Here is an 18,925-nt window from a genome sequence, read left to right on the forward strand (position 1 = left end):
CAGCACCGGAGATTGCAGGGAAACGTCTCCAGAGCCCGTGTGCACGTGAGTGAACTTCGTACACATCGAATGCATACGAGTTGTTTATCATTCAAATCACAGACCGTAGCTTCAGTTACCTGCTTTTCAAAAAAGAATGGGAAGGTCGCATCCCCCCGACTCCCTCCCCTCTTTCTTTTTTTTACCCCCGCAGGGAACGACGTGAACTGCAGCGGCTCGGAGCCCGGATGGAGCAGCCATTGGGGAAGTGTACGGGGCTTTAACGTTTTCTCTCTCTGGAATATAAGAAGAAAAAAAAGACAAAGTAAAGGCGAGAACAGAAGTGCGCCCGAGACCAGCAAACAGCTCCGAGATCCCCGCACCGACCCGCAAACACCCGCGCACCAGGACCCCGCGGCCGCTCCCGGACCCAGAATCCGCGGCGAGCAGACTTGAAGTGTGGAAGTTGGGAGACGTGCACACAGCGGAACACACACAGCTGAGCTAGCCCGCACGCTAAAGCCGCACAGCTAGCCGCGGAGCTAACTTGAGCTGGGGGGAAGTTGCCTGTTCTCCTCCACGTCGCGGGGCTCGAGAATCCAGTCACAAGCTCAGGCTCTGTGCGAACACCCGGGACCTGCTTCATGAATTATGTCTGCCACAAGCATTGACCCTCAGGTAGGAAGGACGCGGCGCCTTGTACGGGGGAGGGGGGAAGCTAAGCTACCCGCTAACGTTGACGATTTACTGGGCTACGGCTATTCCTCGGAGGAGCTAGCTAGCTACTTGCGCTGGCCGGTGTTCCTAGTTAGCAAGTTAGCCACATTCCGGGGAAACGGCTTCACCTTTTACTGAGCGTTTAAGGGAAGCCACACCATTATATTTGACTGAAATATTGTTGAATGCATATTTGTGTGAATATATTGTATTAATGGCGTCGACTTTAGCAGGAAGAAAAAGCCTCCTTCTATTCCTGAATACGTGAAACCTGAAGCTAACGACTGGAAGCTGACGCTAACCCTCTCTTGTCAACCACAACTTTTAATGGAAGATGCCTCAAATGCCTGCTCGATATCCCGCCACATGTTCCCAGCGTGTTGTTTTTAACTTCATTACAAGATGTGTTCACGCAATTAACGCCATTTAAAGGGGGGGGGGGGGGGGGGGGTACGTTAGTGAAAGTAGGGCAAAGTTGTGCATTTTAACGTGCATTACTCTAATGTATGTATATCTTACAGCCAACTGGTATTTTAACTAGTTTTTGCTCCAGACGAACGTTAATTGAATGGTTTTGCTTCTGCCTGTGTCCAGACAATATGTGAAGCTGCACTGTGTCAACCTGTGTGTGTGTGTGAGTGTGTTTTTGTGTGAAATCTCAAACTGTTTCTTCCATGTTTCCTCTTTCCATGTTCCAACCTGGATGCAGAGATCAAAAGGACAAGCGTCTAAAGGTGAGTGGAAATATCACAGAACATCTTTTCCACATCATGTTGTTTGGATCTCTACTCCGGGCTTACAGTTCATCACTAAATACACCAGCCCATCATGGACTCACACTCCGGCTCAGGCACACACCTCTTTCAAACTACAGCAAATCACATTTTGTATATTCCTGCATCAAATGTTGTGGTCTTTTGTACAATATGATCACAAGGCACAGAATCTTGTGGTGTGGCTATTCTTTTCGAGTTAATCTTCTTTCATCACCATCCACATTATTTAGGAGGGAGTATCTCCTGAAATAATTTGTCTCGCTCTAGGGTGAATTATATTCATCAGATGTCAAAGATGAATACAGAGCACAAACCATATTGAGCTGGGAAACCCGTGGAAATAATAGTGTTTGCAGAGACATTGAAGTAGAGCATTCACCATGTTATTAAATGGGCAGGTTAATTTCAGAAACCTCATTATCACAAACCTCCAATCATGGGGAACCGACTCTATTCAGTTTCTTTGTCAATTGACAGCATCCATGATGGGAGGATATATTGTCGTGTTAGCATTTTTTCTCCCCTTGCACAATGGTGGTGTATAAAGTCTGTGAAGAACTGGCATTCACAGTTATAATTTACTAGTGATATTCCGTCCAAATCTGTCTTTTGAGGACAAGGCACTGAAAGATTGCTTCAAAATGTCTGTAATTGCTATTTCACAGAGAGTGGAGTTTGTGGTCAGCTTGAGTTCTAGTAGATTGTCAGAAAACTCACGCTTGCAGCACAATGCACCTGGCTACTGTCCACGTGCTCTAGCCGGGATATTTCAATCAAATCAGAAAATGTGGATAATTAAACTTAAGTCAAACTGATCAGTGACCAGGGAAAGAGTTCTGAGGAATGGAATAATGGCAGGCGGGCGCTCAAGAGCCAGTGTCCTTGCGTCATTTTGACAAAAATAGGACCTGAAGACTGGGTCATATATACTTGGCAAACATGAGGCTGTATGGAACACACAAGGCAAACTGTTGTAAAATACTTACTATCTCCTAATTGATTCACAAGGTTTTGGGTCCATAAAATATTAAATTTGGAATGAAAATCTTTTTTTTTTTTTTTTAATTGATTAAAGAAGGAACAGGAACAATGACATTTTATGGTATGTTAGCCATAAGAGGTACCTATAGGCCTGATTAACAAAATGGTTTGTCCATTAATCAGTTAATGGATTAATTGACCTAAAATGATTAATTGATCATTTTAGCTGCAGTGCTTTCAATATGTCCACAGCCGCTTCTCTATGTGAAGTAACAAACTACACACGTTTAAGTTCACCATTAATGCTTCGTACTCAAAACATCATCTGCTGGGTGTTGGTCAGTTACTCATTTCAATTATTGCTGGCAACTGTTTTGTTATGGCCTCGTAATTGTATTTTATATGATGTTCATGTCATCTTTGATTTACTGCAGTTGGTTAGAGGGTGGTGTGACACTGTAGTTGTTTTTCAGTCATGACTCCCTGCTCAATTCCAGAGACTTGTCTACAGAGTTTACCCAGAGTAACACAGCTGGAGGTTTTCAGGCAAGAGGTGGGGCAGCCAATTGTGGGAGGCAGATACAGGAAGTAACATGATTTGGTTTGAAGCACCTGACATCTTCATCGATTTTTGTCTAAATGTGTGTCATTGCTTTTCACCGGTAGATTTTTGTTTTCGTTTTGTTTTCATTTTTGCCTCTGTTGCGTGTGTGAAGCATCATCAACTCCCCGCAATCGCTCGCAGTAAATCCAGCCGGGGATCAGCTGCTGTTTTCACAAAATCAAATTCTCCTGGATTTCTACAGACTATCTATCTCTTAACTATTATTATTTACCAATAATGTGATGGTGAATTAAAATAAATGAATGTCAACATAAATCAATATGATCAATATTTGAATGGTGTTCGGTAATCGCAGAAAGATGATCACAATGGCCGCTGTTGCAGTCTGTACCTTTTTAAAACTAGGCGTTGTCCTCCCTACATGTGTTTAAAATCTTAATTGTGTAACCTTTATTTTGTTGCAGTGCAAAATGGTTCACTGCATCAGAAGGAGACTGTCCATGACAATGACTTTGAGCCTTACCTCACTGGTCAATCAACTCAGGTAAAACTCCATCTTCTGATAATTGTTACGAATTAACACACAGTTAAAACCAATAACAGATTCTTTATAAGGATTTTTTCTGTCATGATGTATAAGTATGTGCACAAACGCACAGTGAGAATGAATTAACTTTCTAATTACTGAAATGTATTGTTGAGCATTAAACGAGACCAAACTCCTGTTATGTGTAAATAGTAACCTTTACATGGACAGCACACATTTGTAGAAGTATAACATGATCTGATTAGTGATTAGAATAGTATTAAATTCTGTTCTCAGTTAAATTATTGTATATTTCTACAATTAATGCCAAGTAAATGAATCATTGAAGTTCAAACTGGTGATGAAGATATGTTCTATACAATAGGACTTGCAGTTTAATTTACTGAGCTGTTTCAAATCAAAGTGTAAGACATTTGCTGATTTGTGATTCTGCTGACTCTCCTTTGTCCAGAACAACAGCTACCAGTCCATCACCGACCCCTACCTGTCCAGCTACTACGCCCCCTCAATTGGATTTCCGTACCCCCTCAGTGAGGCTCCCTGGTCCACAGGAGGGGACCCTCCTATTCCATACCTCACACCCTACGGAGCCTTAAGTAATGGAGACCATCATTTCATGCCGGACACTGTGTTTGGCCAGCCGGGGGGCCTGGGAAGCAGCATCTACCCCCACAGGTTTAACTTTTTCCCTGAAAATCCTGCCTTCTCTGCTTGGGGCACAAGTGGTTCCCAGGGCCAGCAGACTCAAAGTTCAGCTTATGGTGGCAGCTACAGCTATCCTCCCAGCTCCCTGGGGGGTACCATGGTGCCTGATGGTCAGACGGGCTTTCACAGTGACACCCTCAACAAAGCCCCTGGTATGAACAGCCTGGAGCAGGGCATGGTTGGCCTGAAGATCGGAGGGGATGTCACAGGACAGGGATCCGGCATCAAGGCTGTGGGATCTGTGATTGGTGGACCTGCAGTGGCCACAGGAAATGGAGCCACACCTATTGGCATGCCCCCACCTAAACCAACCTCCTGGGCGTCCATCGCCAGCAAGCCTGCCAAGATGCAGCAGCTGAAATCTAAGGTAAAGCCAGGGATGACCAATCTAGGAGGAGCTCTGCCCCCGCCCCCCATCAAACACAACATGAACATTGGGACCTGGGAAAAGGGCCCAGGGACTAAAGTAGCCACAGCTCCAATGCAGCAGCAGCATCTAGGCATGCCTCATGGTATGTCTCATCAAGCCGCCATGCAGCAAGGACCGATGCAGCCCCCTCACCAGTCGATGATGCAGCCCCAGATGCAGCCTATGGCCTTACAGCCCCCCCATCATCATCATCAGCACCATCAACCTCCACCTCAGCCCTACCAGAACCATACCCAGCCCCCACCACCCCAGACCCGCTGGGTTGCCCCACGCAACCGTAACCAAGGTTATGGGCAAGGGGGCCCCTGCCCAGACGTTAGTGGTGTGATGGGTTTGGTTTGTGGTGGGAACATTGGCCCCCAGTCTTCTGCCAACCAGGGACCTGGTGGAGAGTCCCATCCAGTGCTGGATAAGCTGCGTGCCAACCACAGCTACAATCCCAAGGAATTTGAATGGAACCTGAAGAACGGTCGTGTCTTCATCATTAAGAGCTACTCTGAGGACGATATACATCGCTCCATCAAGTACTCGATCTGGTGCAGCACGGAGCACGGCAACAAGCGGCTGGACTCAGCCTTCCGGGCCATGAATGCTAAAGGTCCTGTGTACCTGCTGTTCAGTGTCAACGGCAGTGGTCATTTCTGCGGTGTGGCGGAGATGCGTTCACCAGTGGACTATGGCACCAGTGCAGGTGTTTGGGCACAGGACAAGTGGAAGGGCAAGTTTGACGTGGACTGGTTGTTTGTAAAAGATGTACCTAATAGCCAGCTGCGCCACATCCGCCTGGAGAACAACGACAACAAGCCAGTGACCAACTCACGCGACACCCAGGAGGTCCCTCTGGAGAAGGCCAAGCAGGTGCTCAAGATCATCGCTACCTACAAACACACCACCTCCATCTTTGATGACTTCTCCCATTATGAGAAGAGGCAGGAGGAGGAGGAAGAGGTGCGTGAGGTGGGTAAAGTTACCTCACCATTTTACTTTTAAAATTTCTTTGGCACCTTGAGTAGAGTTAGTGTATCTAAATATATTTTGTCTTAACTGATTGTTTTGTGTCTCTTTTGTTCTTGTCCATTTCCTCTTACTCGCTTCTTTTGACAGACCTTTGAACCTCCTCCAATACAAAACCGCTCTCGGTTGGATCAGGTAAAGAACTATCATATTTCTTGGTGTCATTACAACAGATTTTTTTCTGAAATTCATTGAAGATTACTCTTAATTGTGTTTTTAGTGCAGTGAATTTGATAATCTGATATTTTATTTCTGCTTTAAATGGATCAATTCAAAATATACTACATTTTACTGTGCTGTTGTCAGTTTCTTTATCTAATTATATATGTTGTTTCTTTCCCAACAGGAGCGCCAAAACAGGAATAAACAATAGAGGACATTCATCCTTGGCTTGATCAACAGTTACACTAGGACCTTTGATTTAAGAGACACAAGAATATGAAAATGCAACCAAGCCCATTTTTTTTTCTCTATTTAATCCTGGTGAATCTCTGCCATTGTTGAGACTTGTGCTTTTTTGCCCCATACACCACCCACTTCTTGTGCAGGGATAACAAGCTGATTTAATGTATTACCAAGCCGCCGCCACCACCCTCTTTAGTTCAGCTTTTTTTCTTTTTTAAATATTTTTCTTTCCGTTCAAGCTCGTACTCTTCTCTCATCACCAGACTGGTTTCCTCTCTACTGCTCCCACCCCCTCCTCTTTCCAATTGAATCAGGGTTTGACTGCACCATGGAGGAAAAATATCTGCCACTTTATATTTCAGTACAATCAGGAACAGAGGTGTCCTGCCCCTATTTGTCCATGTGGGGGCAACATTGCCATGCTTCAGAGTTTTAACTGTGCCAACAGGGTTGGAGGATCCCAAAGGCAATGTCGGACTTGGAACTGTGCGATATTAAAACTTCAATGATTTATCTATTTTTCATTCAGATCGACAAAATCTCTATTTTTTGGCTTACTACTGACAATTTTCATTTCAGAAAGCTGCTTTCTGGAGCCTTAATGTTTTTTTTCTTCTAATTATTGGTGACTTCTCAAAAGAACTGCTCAAAACAGTGACACTGCTGGAGAAATCAGGGATAGTGTGAAGTCACACGGGACTCGAGACATTTCAGATGAGGAATTGCAAAGGCCTCTGGGAAAGAAATAACAGATGTTTCCTCCACAACCAGAACTCTCACCATTTAAATCAAAAATTGTACTATTGACATCCTCCACACCTCCTCTGCTTTGCTTTCTTCTTGTTGTTTGTCTGAAAGGGGTCTTTTGTATGATTCATCAGGAGATTCTGCTTGTGTACGCAACCCAGTCTGAGAGACCTGTCGCATCCACCATTTTAAATTGTTTTATAATCAGTTAAAAATGAGTTGTTGCTTTTGCATTTTTGTTCCACAAAATGGGGGGAGGGTTCACATGTTTGTCCATTCACCATCATTCTGTCTTAATCCTTTTTTTTTTTGTTTTTCCTTTTCCTTGAATTTGGTTTGCTAAGTCTATCATGTTGGTCGTAATGCTAAGCTTTAACGTAGGAGCCTATATATTCATGGAGAAAGCCTAAAAATGTATAACCTAAAAATTAATGTAACTGATTTACTATCAAGTAAGAAAAAATAAGAATGAAATGTGGTTTCTGTGTGTTTTTTGGTTGTTGAAAAAAAAATATTGTTTGTTGTAGACTGAATCCATTGATTATGAAACGGTATAGTACTTTCAGGTATGTTTATGAAAAAAAAAAGATAAAAGTTAAAAGAACAAAAGTCACTAATAGATGTGTGTGCCATGCATGGCAAGCTGCAAAATAGTAAGTCTGCTGGAAACGAGTAGGTGAGTGTTAATGTTGTGGAGTCCCTGAAAGGACGGTGTCCCCCCTGTTCTCCTTTCTGTTATTTCAGGGCATTCAAAGCCACAGGACAGTTTGTTAGTTAAGGAGCATTGGAGATCAGCAGATTCTCTCGTGATTAGTTTGAGATCGTTACTTCAGTATTTTGTGGATTGTGAGGTCACCATATTGCAGAGAGGAATAAGACGTGGATGTCTTTTTCATACAGTGGGGTCTTTTCTTCTTTTGTCACGTTTTGTTTTATTCATTTTTACAAGCGTAAATATGATGTAGATTCCAAATCAAAATCTGTTATTTTGATCCCAATTCTTGACCGTTTTGGTTTGAAATATTTCAGTTACAAACCGATAGTAATGACAGTTGCACCTGCTCCGATAATGTTGCCTGGACACATGAAGCTGTTTGGTCTTTTCAGATTACGTCAGACAGTGTGTGTGTGTGCTGTATGATCCATCTTGATTCTGTGAGTTTACCCCTTTATAACTTTGAGATGGCACTTTGCTTAACCGTTTGCTTCAAGGCCGTATTTCAAGATGTGTGAAGCTGCGTTGTATTTTGTACTTGGCCAGCGTTCCCCCCCCCCCCCCCCCCCCCCCTCCTCCTGTAATGTAGAGAACGGACCTCTGACAGGATCCTCCCTTCTCCATCTCTTTTCCTGTTTTACCTGAACTAATCAATAGCTAGGTTGATCCAAGCAATACGGTGAATTCCCTTCATGTGTTTGCCTTCCCCAACACCTGCTCTCTCCATCCGGCATAGAGTCAGGGGGAGATGAGAAGCTAAAAGGAGGCCACCGATAGCGCAGTCCACGGCCGTCTTTGCCTCAGGAAGCATGAGCTGGTTGTGATGATTGTACAGGGCTTTACGTGCACGTGAATGATAACTGTCAGAAGAGGTTTGCTGCAATAGACGGGATGTCCGACTAGCCATCAAAGTATATGTCTCAACACTACAAAAGGATTAATGACCTGAAATATTAAACATTGATTATTTTATAGACCACAGTTGTAGTGGCATAATAACTTGTTCAAAAGAGCTATCTTGGTTTTTCTTTCTAGAAGAAATGGAGCCTTAATAAACTGTCCATTAAGAAATTACTTTGTGTTGCTCTCGTGAATTCTCCAGGAAGTAACCAGTCACCGGTAGTGACCTTCTACACAGAGAGGGAGCTCTGAGGGCCAGCACCAGCTCTTAAATGTCACTGAAAGGTTTTGCCAGGCTGGAACTGTTTTTGTGTTGTCTTATTTCATCATGCTGTTAGAGTGGACTGTAAATGCTCTCTTCAAAGCACGCCTCTGTTTCCACAGGCTCAAGAGGTCGGCTACAGACATTTAACATGGAGATGGAAGGGCTGTAGCCCAGGATAAACCTTTATGGTATTTAAAAATAATTTTAAAAGGAAATTTGACTATCAATGCTAATTTAACTTGAAATTTCAAGATAGAAGTTAATGTTAAATTCAGGTATATGTTTCCAAAACATATTTGATAATCCAGTTCTTTAGCCTGAGTCGAACTAACACAGATTTACAGCTAAATACATTTGTTCCTTTGCTCGTTTATCAGAAGACTTCTTTTCCCTCCTTTTCTCGACAGGAGCTCTCCATGGTGCTGATCTCAGATGGAGGAAAAGCTGTGGGACGTTTTGAGTCACAAAATCAAGAAAAGGGCTCAATCTTGTATAAACACTAAGTGATCAAATGGATACAGAGATGTTCTCATGTACTAAGACGTAAGTGTCGTAACGTTTTATTCCGATAAGGATTCCAGAAGAATCGTCTTCAGATCAGCAGCGCAGGTCCTTTAAAAAATTAAATAAAAAAAAAAATAAAAAAAGATCAGATGTATAAATGTAATACTGCTTGCTTGGCAGCAATGTACAGTTCCTCTTAAAATAACACAAGAACAAGCAGAAAACTCAGAGCACCTCAGGCTTTATTTGATGTCACATCATTACAAAGGATGCATTCCACTGAGACATTACATACGCAGGCAATGTCACATTTAGGCTCCCTGTTCTATACTCCTAATATTAACCTAACTCAGTGAAGCAGACCGTGTATAACAGTGACACAGAATATGACCGACTCTACACAATATCCACAATAAGGTTATTTATTTGATCTAATGCTCAAATCATTGGTTGAACATTGGTGACTTCTACTTTGTTTTTTATATATTTATAAAGGCTTAGTGATCACTTGCAATGGAGATCCCTATCGTTCAAATATTGGAATACAAGTATTGAATAATCTAATTAATTTGAGTACATTAAATTCCCCAATGTGGGAGACAGAGGCAGCTTTTGATCAATTTCGCCGTTTGTGTTTAGTTTGATGAATGATTTGGTTTTGTCCCATAATTTTTTTTTGAGGATCCTCTTTAAAAACATATTTTCTCTGAGATAAATTGAATTTGACCGCATGAATTTCCATTGGGGTTAAACCCTACTAGACTATGTGGTTAGATACAAATTCTGATGAATTTAATACTAATATAAAGTGAAAGTTAATGTAGCTGATTGAGTAAATATTTTTTAGTCTAATGTGCTTACGTTTCATATAAAACCCTTCGACCTGTGGTGGGCTCCGGCGTAAACCATGCACTGACAGAAGGACGCCTGTGGGTGGCGTTGAATCACGTCCATTTCTATATGTTGACTCCATCCTACTAAACCCTGCAGACATCGTCAGATCATGTCCCTCCACAGCTCCTCATCCTGGGGGCCTGAGGTTTGATCCCCACTGTGAAGGTTTGCCCGACCAGACCTTCGTATGGAATTATACATAATAGTCACAATTCAACTGAAGCTGAAGCCCACACAGCCTCAATGATGATGGTGAAATATTACAAGCTGTCGCAATACGAGTGTAACAGAGTGGGTCACACCACCTCCTGAAGAGATTTAGCATGAAACCAATGACAGCGGCGGATGTTTACATTATCGGACACTCTTTAATTTGTAGGCAGGCTTTGTGGCCGGTGAGTCGGATCCATCTGCCCCTAATCGCCTCCGTTTGGAAATATTTTCACGAAAAATATAAATTATTGTTACCGTTATTATTACAATTACTATTTTCATAATTTAAATATCACTGATTTTAAAGAGTACAGACCTTTTACCTGATGATAAACTGATATATATATCAGATCACATACACTTGATAGAATTATGCAAACCTTAAACCAGGTCCAAAATTTAAAAAAATAAATAAAGTAAAGATGCGAGAATAATCAGGCGTCCATGGATTGAATCGTTTCCTCTCCGTGCTCGTGTCGGAGCCAGAGGACGGTCAGTGACCTCAGTTGGAGAAAGTCCAACTCTTTACGTAAACCTGCGTCTTTTTCTTCTTCTTCTTTTTTGGATGACTCACACATTTGTTACCGAACCTGCGGACTCAAGCTCTGATTTAAAAGTTAACTCGCGCAAACATAATTCCAGAGCCTATTAAAGTGCGCATTGCGCCCATACAAGAACACACATATACACACACAGATACACACAGACAGACGCACAAGCAGGGTGCGCTTTCACATGCATGCGATTGAGCACGCGCAGCTGAGTGACATGTACAGCAGTCGGCTTCATCCTGCAGCTGTAGTTTGCCGCCAGGCCCCGCTCCTGAAGCATGAAGGGCCACAGTAGTGGACCGGAGCCTGCGGCCTGCAGGGGACATTACGCAGAGAACAAGATGTGATGCTGTGCAGATTCCTCTCTTGGCATTCACCGCGTGCCTTAATTGTATGGACATTAAATCAAGGTCCGCTGTGAACACGCAGAGTGACAACCCTGTCAGAAAGTCGCCTTCCTCCTCAGCCCGCCGCTGACGGGAGCCCGCAGCCTCTGACCCTGTCTGACTAAACTCCCAGCATCTGTCGCCAAGGAGGATGCCAGACTGCGTGACTGCGATATAAGTAGCTACAGCTCCCGGTTCCGTGAACGCGCACGGGCACACACATATACACACACGCACACACGCACGATAGTCTAAAGCCGATTTTGCAACATAATCACGCCCGCGCACACGCTACTGTAGACACTCAAATCTAGAGCACCAGCAATAATGCGCGCGGCCACATTCCTCTCCTCTTGCGCCTCTTCGGACTCCACGCAAAGAAATATTGATACCACTGCGCCACAGCGCTACACGAGCCCCCATCAGCTCACAGCCCATCACCAGAGCGTGTGAGGCAAAGCTTACAGCTGAAAAAAATAAATAAACTTGTTATCGACAAAGCATCTACAAACACATCTACCCCTGAGATTCGGTGGATGTGCGTCTTTACGCATCTCTTGGCACGTTACCTCGCACAGAATGACAGCTGAAGCTATACTCAAGCGATCTCGCTTTGTCCTCCCGCAAAACCTCTCGACTTACAATATTATTGTGCTTTCCACACAAAGGCAAGAGTGGAAAGCAGGAGAAAGCAGCGTTGGCAGCGCATCACGCGGCTATTTGTCTGAAGGCATACATCCCACTGCGAAGAGTACTGTATGTTCCGTTCAACTTGGCTTGAATGCAGTTCCCCGATTTGTCCACGATCAACGCCCTCGGACAAAACGCGCGATGCCTCCTCTCGCCTCCCATGCAGCTGACACAACTACACAATCCTAGTTTTTAAATTCGACTACTGTGCGCGTAGAAAACCAGCGAGTCGCTCCTCTATGCGCCACACCGCTCTCTAGCTCATCCCTAAAGCCGGCGTTGTCGAAAGGCTGAATTTCACGTGTTTGAGGGTGGGGGGGTGAAAAGGCGTCTTCTTTGTCTTCAGGAAGGTCCTCTCTCTCCAACAAGAGTCAGTCGGTTCCTTTATCTTCGTGTCTTTTTAATCTGACCCATTTCAGGCACAATCCAGCCCTGGATGCGCGCCCCCCTCTCTCACTTCTCTCTCTCTCTCGGGCTGTGATCCACTGTCTCCCGGATTAGAGCGCCCCTCTCCTCCCATCCTAGACAATTGCGAGTCTCCGCTGATTGGGCTTCAGCGCAAAAGGATTACATGGGCGCACAATGACGTCATGGCTCGGGGCCCAAGCCCCCCCTCCCACCACCACCCCCTCTCTCTTTTCTCTCTCTCTCCCTCCTCACCTCCCCCCATTAAAACCAAATCCTCATCAGCCCCAAATGTCCTTGAAACCGCCGGCCTGACTTTCTGCAGCGCGTCATGCATGCGTGCACCGGGCAGACGGTAGAAAGGCCTGACACGGTGGGTATTTACTAACAACTGCAATGTCGCCTGTAGCCAGAAGAAGCCCAAAATAACATGGCAGCTCCAATGTGGCCTGTGTGTGCATCTGAGCACCCACAACCAACGTGCAGGCTGGACCCAGACAGGTGCATGGCCGGTGGCTAGCTGATGCCCTCGGACCAACGTGGCAGACCTTGGCTCTGCAGTCCGCGTTTTGTGTCAACCTGTTTCCAAAACGCCCCAAATGAAGTTTTTCTCACAGCCAACACTCAGCACGTGGCCTCCTAGCCTCTACGTCGGAATTAGATGTAGGCCAAGGTCACCAAAAAGTGGATGAATTCTACTTTACAAATTAAACCATCAGTTGGAAGTCAATGTAGTAAATTCGCCCTTCAACACGTTTTGACAGGCCCCTAATCCGCATGCCATTCGTGTATGGAGCCACATGCTACATCCATACAGAATCGAATCATAGGCCAATGTGCAAATAGTGTCTTGTCATCCCAGATGGTCAGGACTAAAACTGCAAGTGTCCATCACTTGTTATTTTGCATAAATTGTAGAGTTGGAAAAACACGTATAGGCTATTTTGTGGTGGTGGTGCATTATCACACATTATTTATTGAATGAAATGCACCACTGGTAATTTCCCTCCAGCCCAGCAGCTAAACATTATGATAAATCGTTGTAAATATCCCCACCCCCCTCCTGGCCTCTGACTTTGGACCAACACAATTATCTTGTTAGTTTTAGATATGTTGACTTCGACATTCAAATCCATTTGTTGGGGTGTTATGACTATACTTTGGGCCTAAATAGCTCCTGGTTGTCAGCTCGTCTAAATGCACGTCTCTAGTTTTCTTTCAGATATTTAAAAATCATTTTTTTTCACCTCTTTTTGCCTGTTGCCTCTGTAATGTCCAGTCGCCAGATGCACGTATTTCAAAAGGAAGTATGAATATTCCTCTTTTTATCTAATGTGTCCACCAAGAGGCATTACGTCAGTTTTTTTAATATATATATATTTATCTTTTCATGTATTTATTTGTTTTATCATAGTGTGGTCGCTTATTCTGCTGCTTAGCATCAATTAATGCAACTCAAACTATCATTTCCCAGTAGTTTTTTCCCTCAGTGAGTCATACATTACATTTAAATATAGTGATTCCACGCAAATCCTTCAGGAATATATTGATTTCTGTCCCGAAAGAAAATGTCACTGGATTTTCAAATGTCTCTCCCTCCTTCAGGAGACTCTACCTCCCACTGTTGGCTGAACAAAGAGACCGAGAGGAGGAACCCTCAGCGGCGTTTAGGATGAAACCCTCGCCCCCTTTGCGCCCATAATGGAGCCTATAGACTCGCAAATGTTGTTCTTATAATAACGAATGCAATTATCCTCTATTTTCACTTTCCTGCCTATTGTCTGATCTCAGCTTGCGTCGCAATCTACATCTCTAAACCCGCTTCCTGCCTCCTCACATTAATGCAAGTCATTTGTAAGGCCTGTTGGTGCCCCATGGCCAGAGAGAAGAGAAAATGCAGCAGTAACCCAGCCTGCACCGCGGCCACCTGCTACAGGAGAAGCGTCCTCAGTCCAGATTAACTGATAAATCCACGACGGGCCGGACTCACAATCCTTTGTTCAGTGTCTCCCTGTCGTCACCGCGCGTGTCCTGCAGCCATGCTCCAGCACCGAGGCTCCATCCATCACATCGCCTCTCCATTTTGTGCCACCGCGGGCCTTCCACTGTGCAGAAACACGCGTGCGGGCGCAGCAGCAGCGTTTCACAGCCGAGTTTGGTGCACGCAGCCACCGCGTCTCTCCACGTGCACGACGAGGCGAAGAGAGAGCGAGGCTGCGGGTTGAGTCGCAGTTTGATTCTTTTTTTTTTCCTTCCTCCCCACATCTCTGCCGAGCCGAGCGGCCTCCACGTCTTAAGCTGAATGAAGGGGGAGTTGTCCCTGTGCATTACAATGACATTCAGGCCCCATTCATTCAGCCACTGTCTAACGGTCTTTGGATGGCAAATGCAACCCCATCGGGGGGTCGCAGCCCCCTCATTACACCCCCAATCCCAACACGCAGCCCCCCTACAATAGCCCCAACAAAAGAGAGAGGAGAGTCGGCCCCAGTTGTGCAGGCTGCTTTTGGGGCACTCTGGGAAAATATTCCTGCGCATTTGAATTCATTAAGGAACGTGCCGCGGCGTAGCTTCATGTAGAGTTGTCACCCGAAAGCATTTCAAAATAAACGTGTATGCTGATGGGGAAATGTCTCTGCGCGTTTAAAGCGGACATTCAGTGCACCAGCGGCATGTTCGACCATTTAAAATACAGGTTCAATTCAGGGTTAATGGAACAGGCTGAAGCTATCTGCTTATTGTGTCTCGGTTTTGCGTGTGATGGCGACAAATGCGGCTCCACAGTCCTGTGAACTGCAGAGTTGGCGCAAACAGCCGAGTTAAACAGTGCACGAGGGACATAATGCGCAATTACGCACGTGCCTGCAAAGTTGGTTTGTATTTCCCCTCTGCGCAAAATCAAACCAGAGACACAAGCACAATTTAATTCAAAGCGATGCGTTAGTAAGCATATAGCGCAATATGCGTGTCAAATAAAATACAGCAAAGGATGTGTCTTTTTTAAGAAAAACAAAAACGAGAGGAATTTAATTATGTGGTTTTAAAATTTGTGATTTAAAAAAAACTAGATCTGCAGCTTCGTGTAAATACGATACGAGCAAACAATCCTCTTATCTGAACTCAATTAAATGTCCTTGTTGTCTTTTATATACACACATGAGAGATAATTTAGTCTAATTGAAAATATTGGTCAAATTGAAACATACAAATAATAACAATAATACAGTTAAATGTCGATGCCAGGTTAAACGGTGTTGGAGGAACTGGAGAACCAACTTTCCCAGGGAAATCATACCGATTTCCGAAATGCTGTTGAAGGCCCGAATAGGCACAGCTGGGCATCTGCTTATGGGCCCATTCATGAGGAGGAGAGAGGTCAGCGCCGCGGCTCCGCACTATAAGCTCGTTATGCAGATATACAGTTTATGTTTCCAACCGGACCCTGAGAGGAGAGCCCACCTCACCACACACATTCAGGGATTCACGGTTTGGGGAATGTCAATTTTTATTTAGGGATTTTGTTTTTCCCCCTAATTTTCCTTCTTGTAAAAAAAAATATGTGTTGCCTTTGCATTCATTTTTCTCTTATGTATTTTGCATTTCTTGTAGTTTGGGGTTTGACAATTTCCCAAATAGTAAGAGCTCCAGGTCAGAGTAGATCAAAACAGAAAAGGTGACATGACCTGTTCTTTAAATGCAGGAAATCTCCTGTAAAACAGTGACTGAAGTTTGATCAAAGAGAAAAGAAACAAATCTCCGGTGCATTTTTCCCCCTTAAACCTCCCACACTTTTATACCGGCACTGCTACTTGTTTTGAGAGCTATATAAAGAGGTGTAATTTTGCAAACATTTCTTAAGTGCAGAGAGCCAGAAGGACCCTCCAGTATTGTCCAGGGAGAGAAAGAGAAACACGTTGACAAAGGAATCCATTGTTCCTGGTGAACAATTCAAGGGGCCTAGTAAGCTGTCCTCTGCGATCAGGCAGCCGGCCGCTGATTTGAATGCAAGGGGCCCCTCCAAGGAGAAATGGTAATATATGGCAAGATATAACAAACACTAGCCTATATCAAACCAGGGCAAGTGTACTAGCCTATAGCAAGACTCCTCCACATGCACACACACACACTACACACACACGCACACACACACTCAGTAGACAGAGAGAGAGGTGGCATGAGAGTTTGAGGAAAACTTTACTGTACCGTGTGTGCAATGTGTGTTACACTCGCCCCAGGATGATCCACTCTCTCTCTCTCTCTCCTTATTCACAGAGCCACGGTAAAGCTCGAGTGATTGTGATGGTCACAGGTAAGATTATATTAATGCAGAAATAATATGTACGATTCTCTTTGAAATATTCCAAAATATATGGTATTTGTTATCTTAGAAAATTACTTATTATTTAAAGTAATAAATATGATTGCCTGACATGAAAAATATTGAAATGTGAAGATATAGCTGATAAAGTTAATGCCTCACGTAGCTTGTATCTTAGCCATTAGACCGCTGCTCCGTGGTCTGACTACTTTTTAAATATTCATTAATTTTAAGTATTTCTTACCAACTCTCAGAATTTTTAGCAGTTTAATTCTATAATTTTTGTATTTATTTTGATATTCTATTTTATTCCATTTTATTTTATTTACCTTAATTCATCTTTATTTAATTCAATTTTTTATTGATTATAATTTGTTTATATGCATTTAACAAGCTACATTTTGGCAATAACACTCATATATATTATATATATGTATACACACATACACACAAACACATACATTTTTTATACAAACAAAAGTCAAAGACATGTGTGTGTGTGTGTTAACTGTTCAAAGTTTTGTGTGTTGAGGTCGCACAAAGCAGAAAGACCAAAAATCTCCAAAGACCTTACTGCTCATTTCACATGAAACATTATACTACACAGTTGTGGAGAGATGGACTGTCACACGTGTGTCTCAGAACAATGACTCTCTCTCCCACACACACACACACACACACACACACACACACACACACACACACACACACACACACATCAACGCTGGCAGGTCATAAACACAAAAAAAAGCATGCTTCCTTAAATTATCATTTGATACACTGCCTTTATCATCGGCTCATTCGGACGTTCTTTGGGGGAACGATTTACATTTGTCCTTTGCCTGGTGCGCTCCATGTCAATGTTGAGCCACTCGACCAGTGAGGTGAGCGTCAGCGCTAATGTAGAGGGTCTTGACTTTATCTAATAAATGTCATGAGTTGTTTGCATTGATCTGTTTGTCACACAGTCGGTGGAGGAGGGTCATTGTCCTGTCTGGTTCTGTATGTTCATGTTCTGAAAGGCTGTGGAATCTCACATCCCCTCTGAACCCTGCATATGTGAGTGTTCGTACACACACTTCAGTATGAATCTGATAACATACCTGTGTGTGTGTGTGTGTGTGTGTGTGTGTGTCTTTGATATCTTATCGAATTATTGATAGTATAAAGTCTTAGACTGCAGTTTTGGTGAACTCCCTGCACAGATTGTTATAAGAGTAGTGCAAGAGTGTGTGTTTTGTGTATATCAACTCTTTGCTACACACATCAGTTCATACAAGTACTGGTTAGCTTGTACATGACTGGGGGTGCTCCTCAGTCCTGTTCTCCAGCCTCTGCAGGCACGAGACAGGAAACAGGACACACTGTGAATAACCAGGTGTATGAGCTGCACAGAGGTTCATTACAGGCTGTTGTAGAGCGAGTCAAATTCCAACGAGCGGAATTCGGTGGCAGCAGAGACCGATTTCCTTCTCCCACAGAGACGGAGAGCAGAGGTGACACCACTGCTGAGGTGAGTTTTACACAAATCCTGCATGTCAGCTGTTCACGTGAAAACAAAGGCGCACGTTTAACCTCCCTTCAAAGCACTGCTCTTACTGACGCTCATTCATGCCCAGCTGATGCACAGAGACGCACAAGTCCTTCGGTTTCTCATCCTGACTCTGTCACTCACACACACACACACACACATACAGACACATACACACACACAAACACAAACTTGCGACAATTCAATAAACTTATTCGCAGCTTTTCCTGAGGTCCACACACACTGTGACCAAACCACGCTTTCGTCTCATATTCACAGCACACAGCTCCTCCACGCTTGCAGTTAACCCTGCAATTAACCCGCACCTCAACCAAACACCATTAGAGAGGAAGAGGAGAGAGAGAGAGAGGAAGATTGAGAAAGGCGAGAGAATGATGAATGGAAAGAGCAAGAGACGGTTAGCTGGTCTCACATTTTGAACTTGTTTCTATTTATTATTTGGCCTCATTCATGTCGTTCACACACATACATTTTTTTCTCAAATATTAATCTACAAATCTGGTGGTGTGTGAATATGTATTCATATTTTGTTTGGCTTGATATATGACATCATATATTTATGTTATTTAAAAGGTGCAGTGTGAATGATGAACCATCTAGCATCGCCCCCTGACCTCTCCCATCCCCCCCACACTTTTTTTCCGCACATCGACGAGGCCCCAGTCA

General features: G+C 43.8%; 1 protein-coding gene across 2 annotated transcripts; it reads left to right on the top strand.

Annotated features, from left to right (window-relative positions):
* Positions 1–208: 208 nt before the first annotated feature.
* LOC133956667 (YTH domain-containing family protein 1-like) lies at positions 209–8,655 on the top strand. Of its 2 annotated transcripts, none has more exons than XM_062391908.1 (6): positions 209–657; positions 1,406–1,430; positions 3,483–3,562; positions 4,017–5,657; positions 5,805–5,849; positions 6,061–8,655. In XM_062391908.1, exons 1-6 carry the CDS (start codon positions 631–633, stop codon positions 6,085–6,087), a joined length of 1,845 nt encoding a protein of 614 aa, XP_062247892.1. In that variant the 5' UTR covers positions 209–630; the 3' UTR covers positions 6,088–8,655. The 2 variants fall into 2 exon arrangements, with proteins under 2 accessions (XP_062247892.1, XP_062247893.1); XM_062391909.1 differs by having other exon boundaries at positions 4,017–5,648.
* Positions 8,656–18,925: the final 10,270 nt, after the last annotated feature.

Source organism: Platichthys flesus, chromosome 7 (assembly GCF_949316205.1).
Source record: "Platichthys flesus chromosome 7, fPlaFle2.1, whole genome shotgun sequence".
Lineage (NCBI taxonomy): Eukaryota > Metazoa > Chordata > Actinopteri > Pleuronectiformes > Pleuronectidae > Platichthys > Platichthys flesus.

Excerpts from the sequence above, each read along its gene's own strand:
- LOC133956667 (XM_062391908.1), top strand. The coding sequence starts at position 631 with ATGTCTGCCACAAGCATTGACCCTCAG. Across the intron at positions 1,431-3,482 it reads AAAAGGACAAGCGTCTAAAG|TGCAAAATGGTTCACTGCAT; the intron begins GTGAGTGGAAAT and ends ATTTTGTTGCAG. Across the intron at positions 3,563-4,016 it reads TCACTGGTCAATCAACTCAG|AACAACAGCTACCAGTCCAT; the intron begins GTAAAACTCCAT and ends TCCTTTGTCCAG.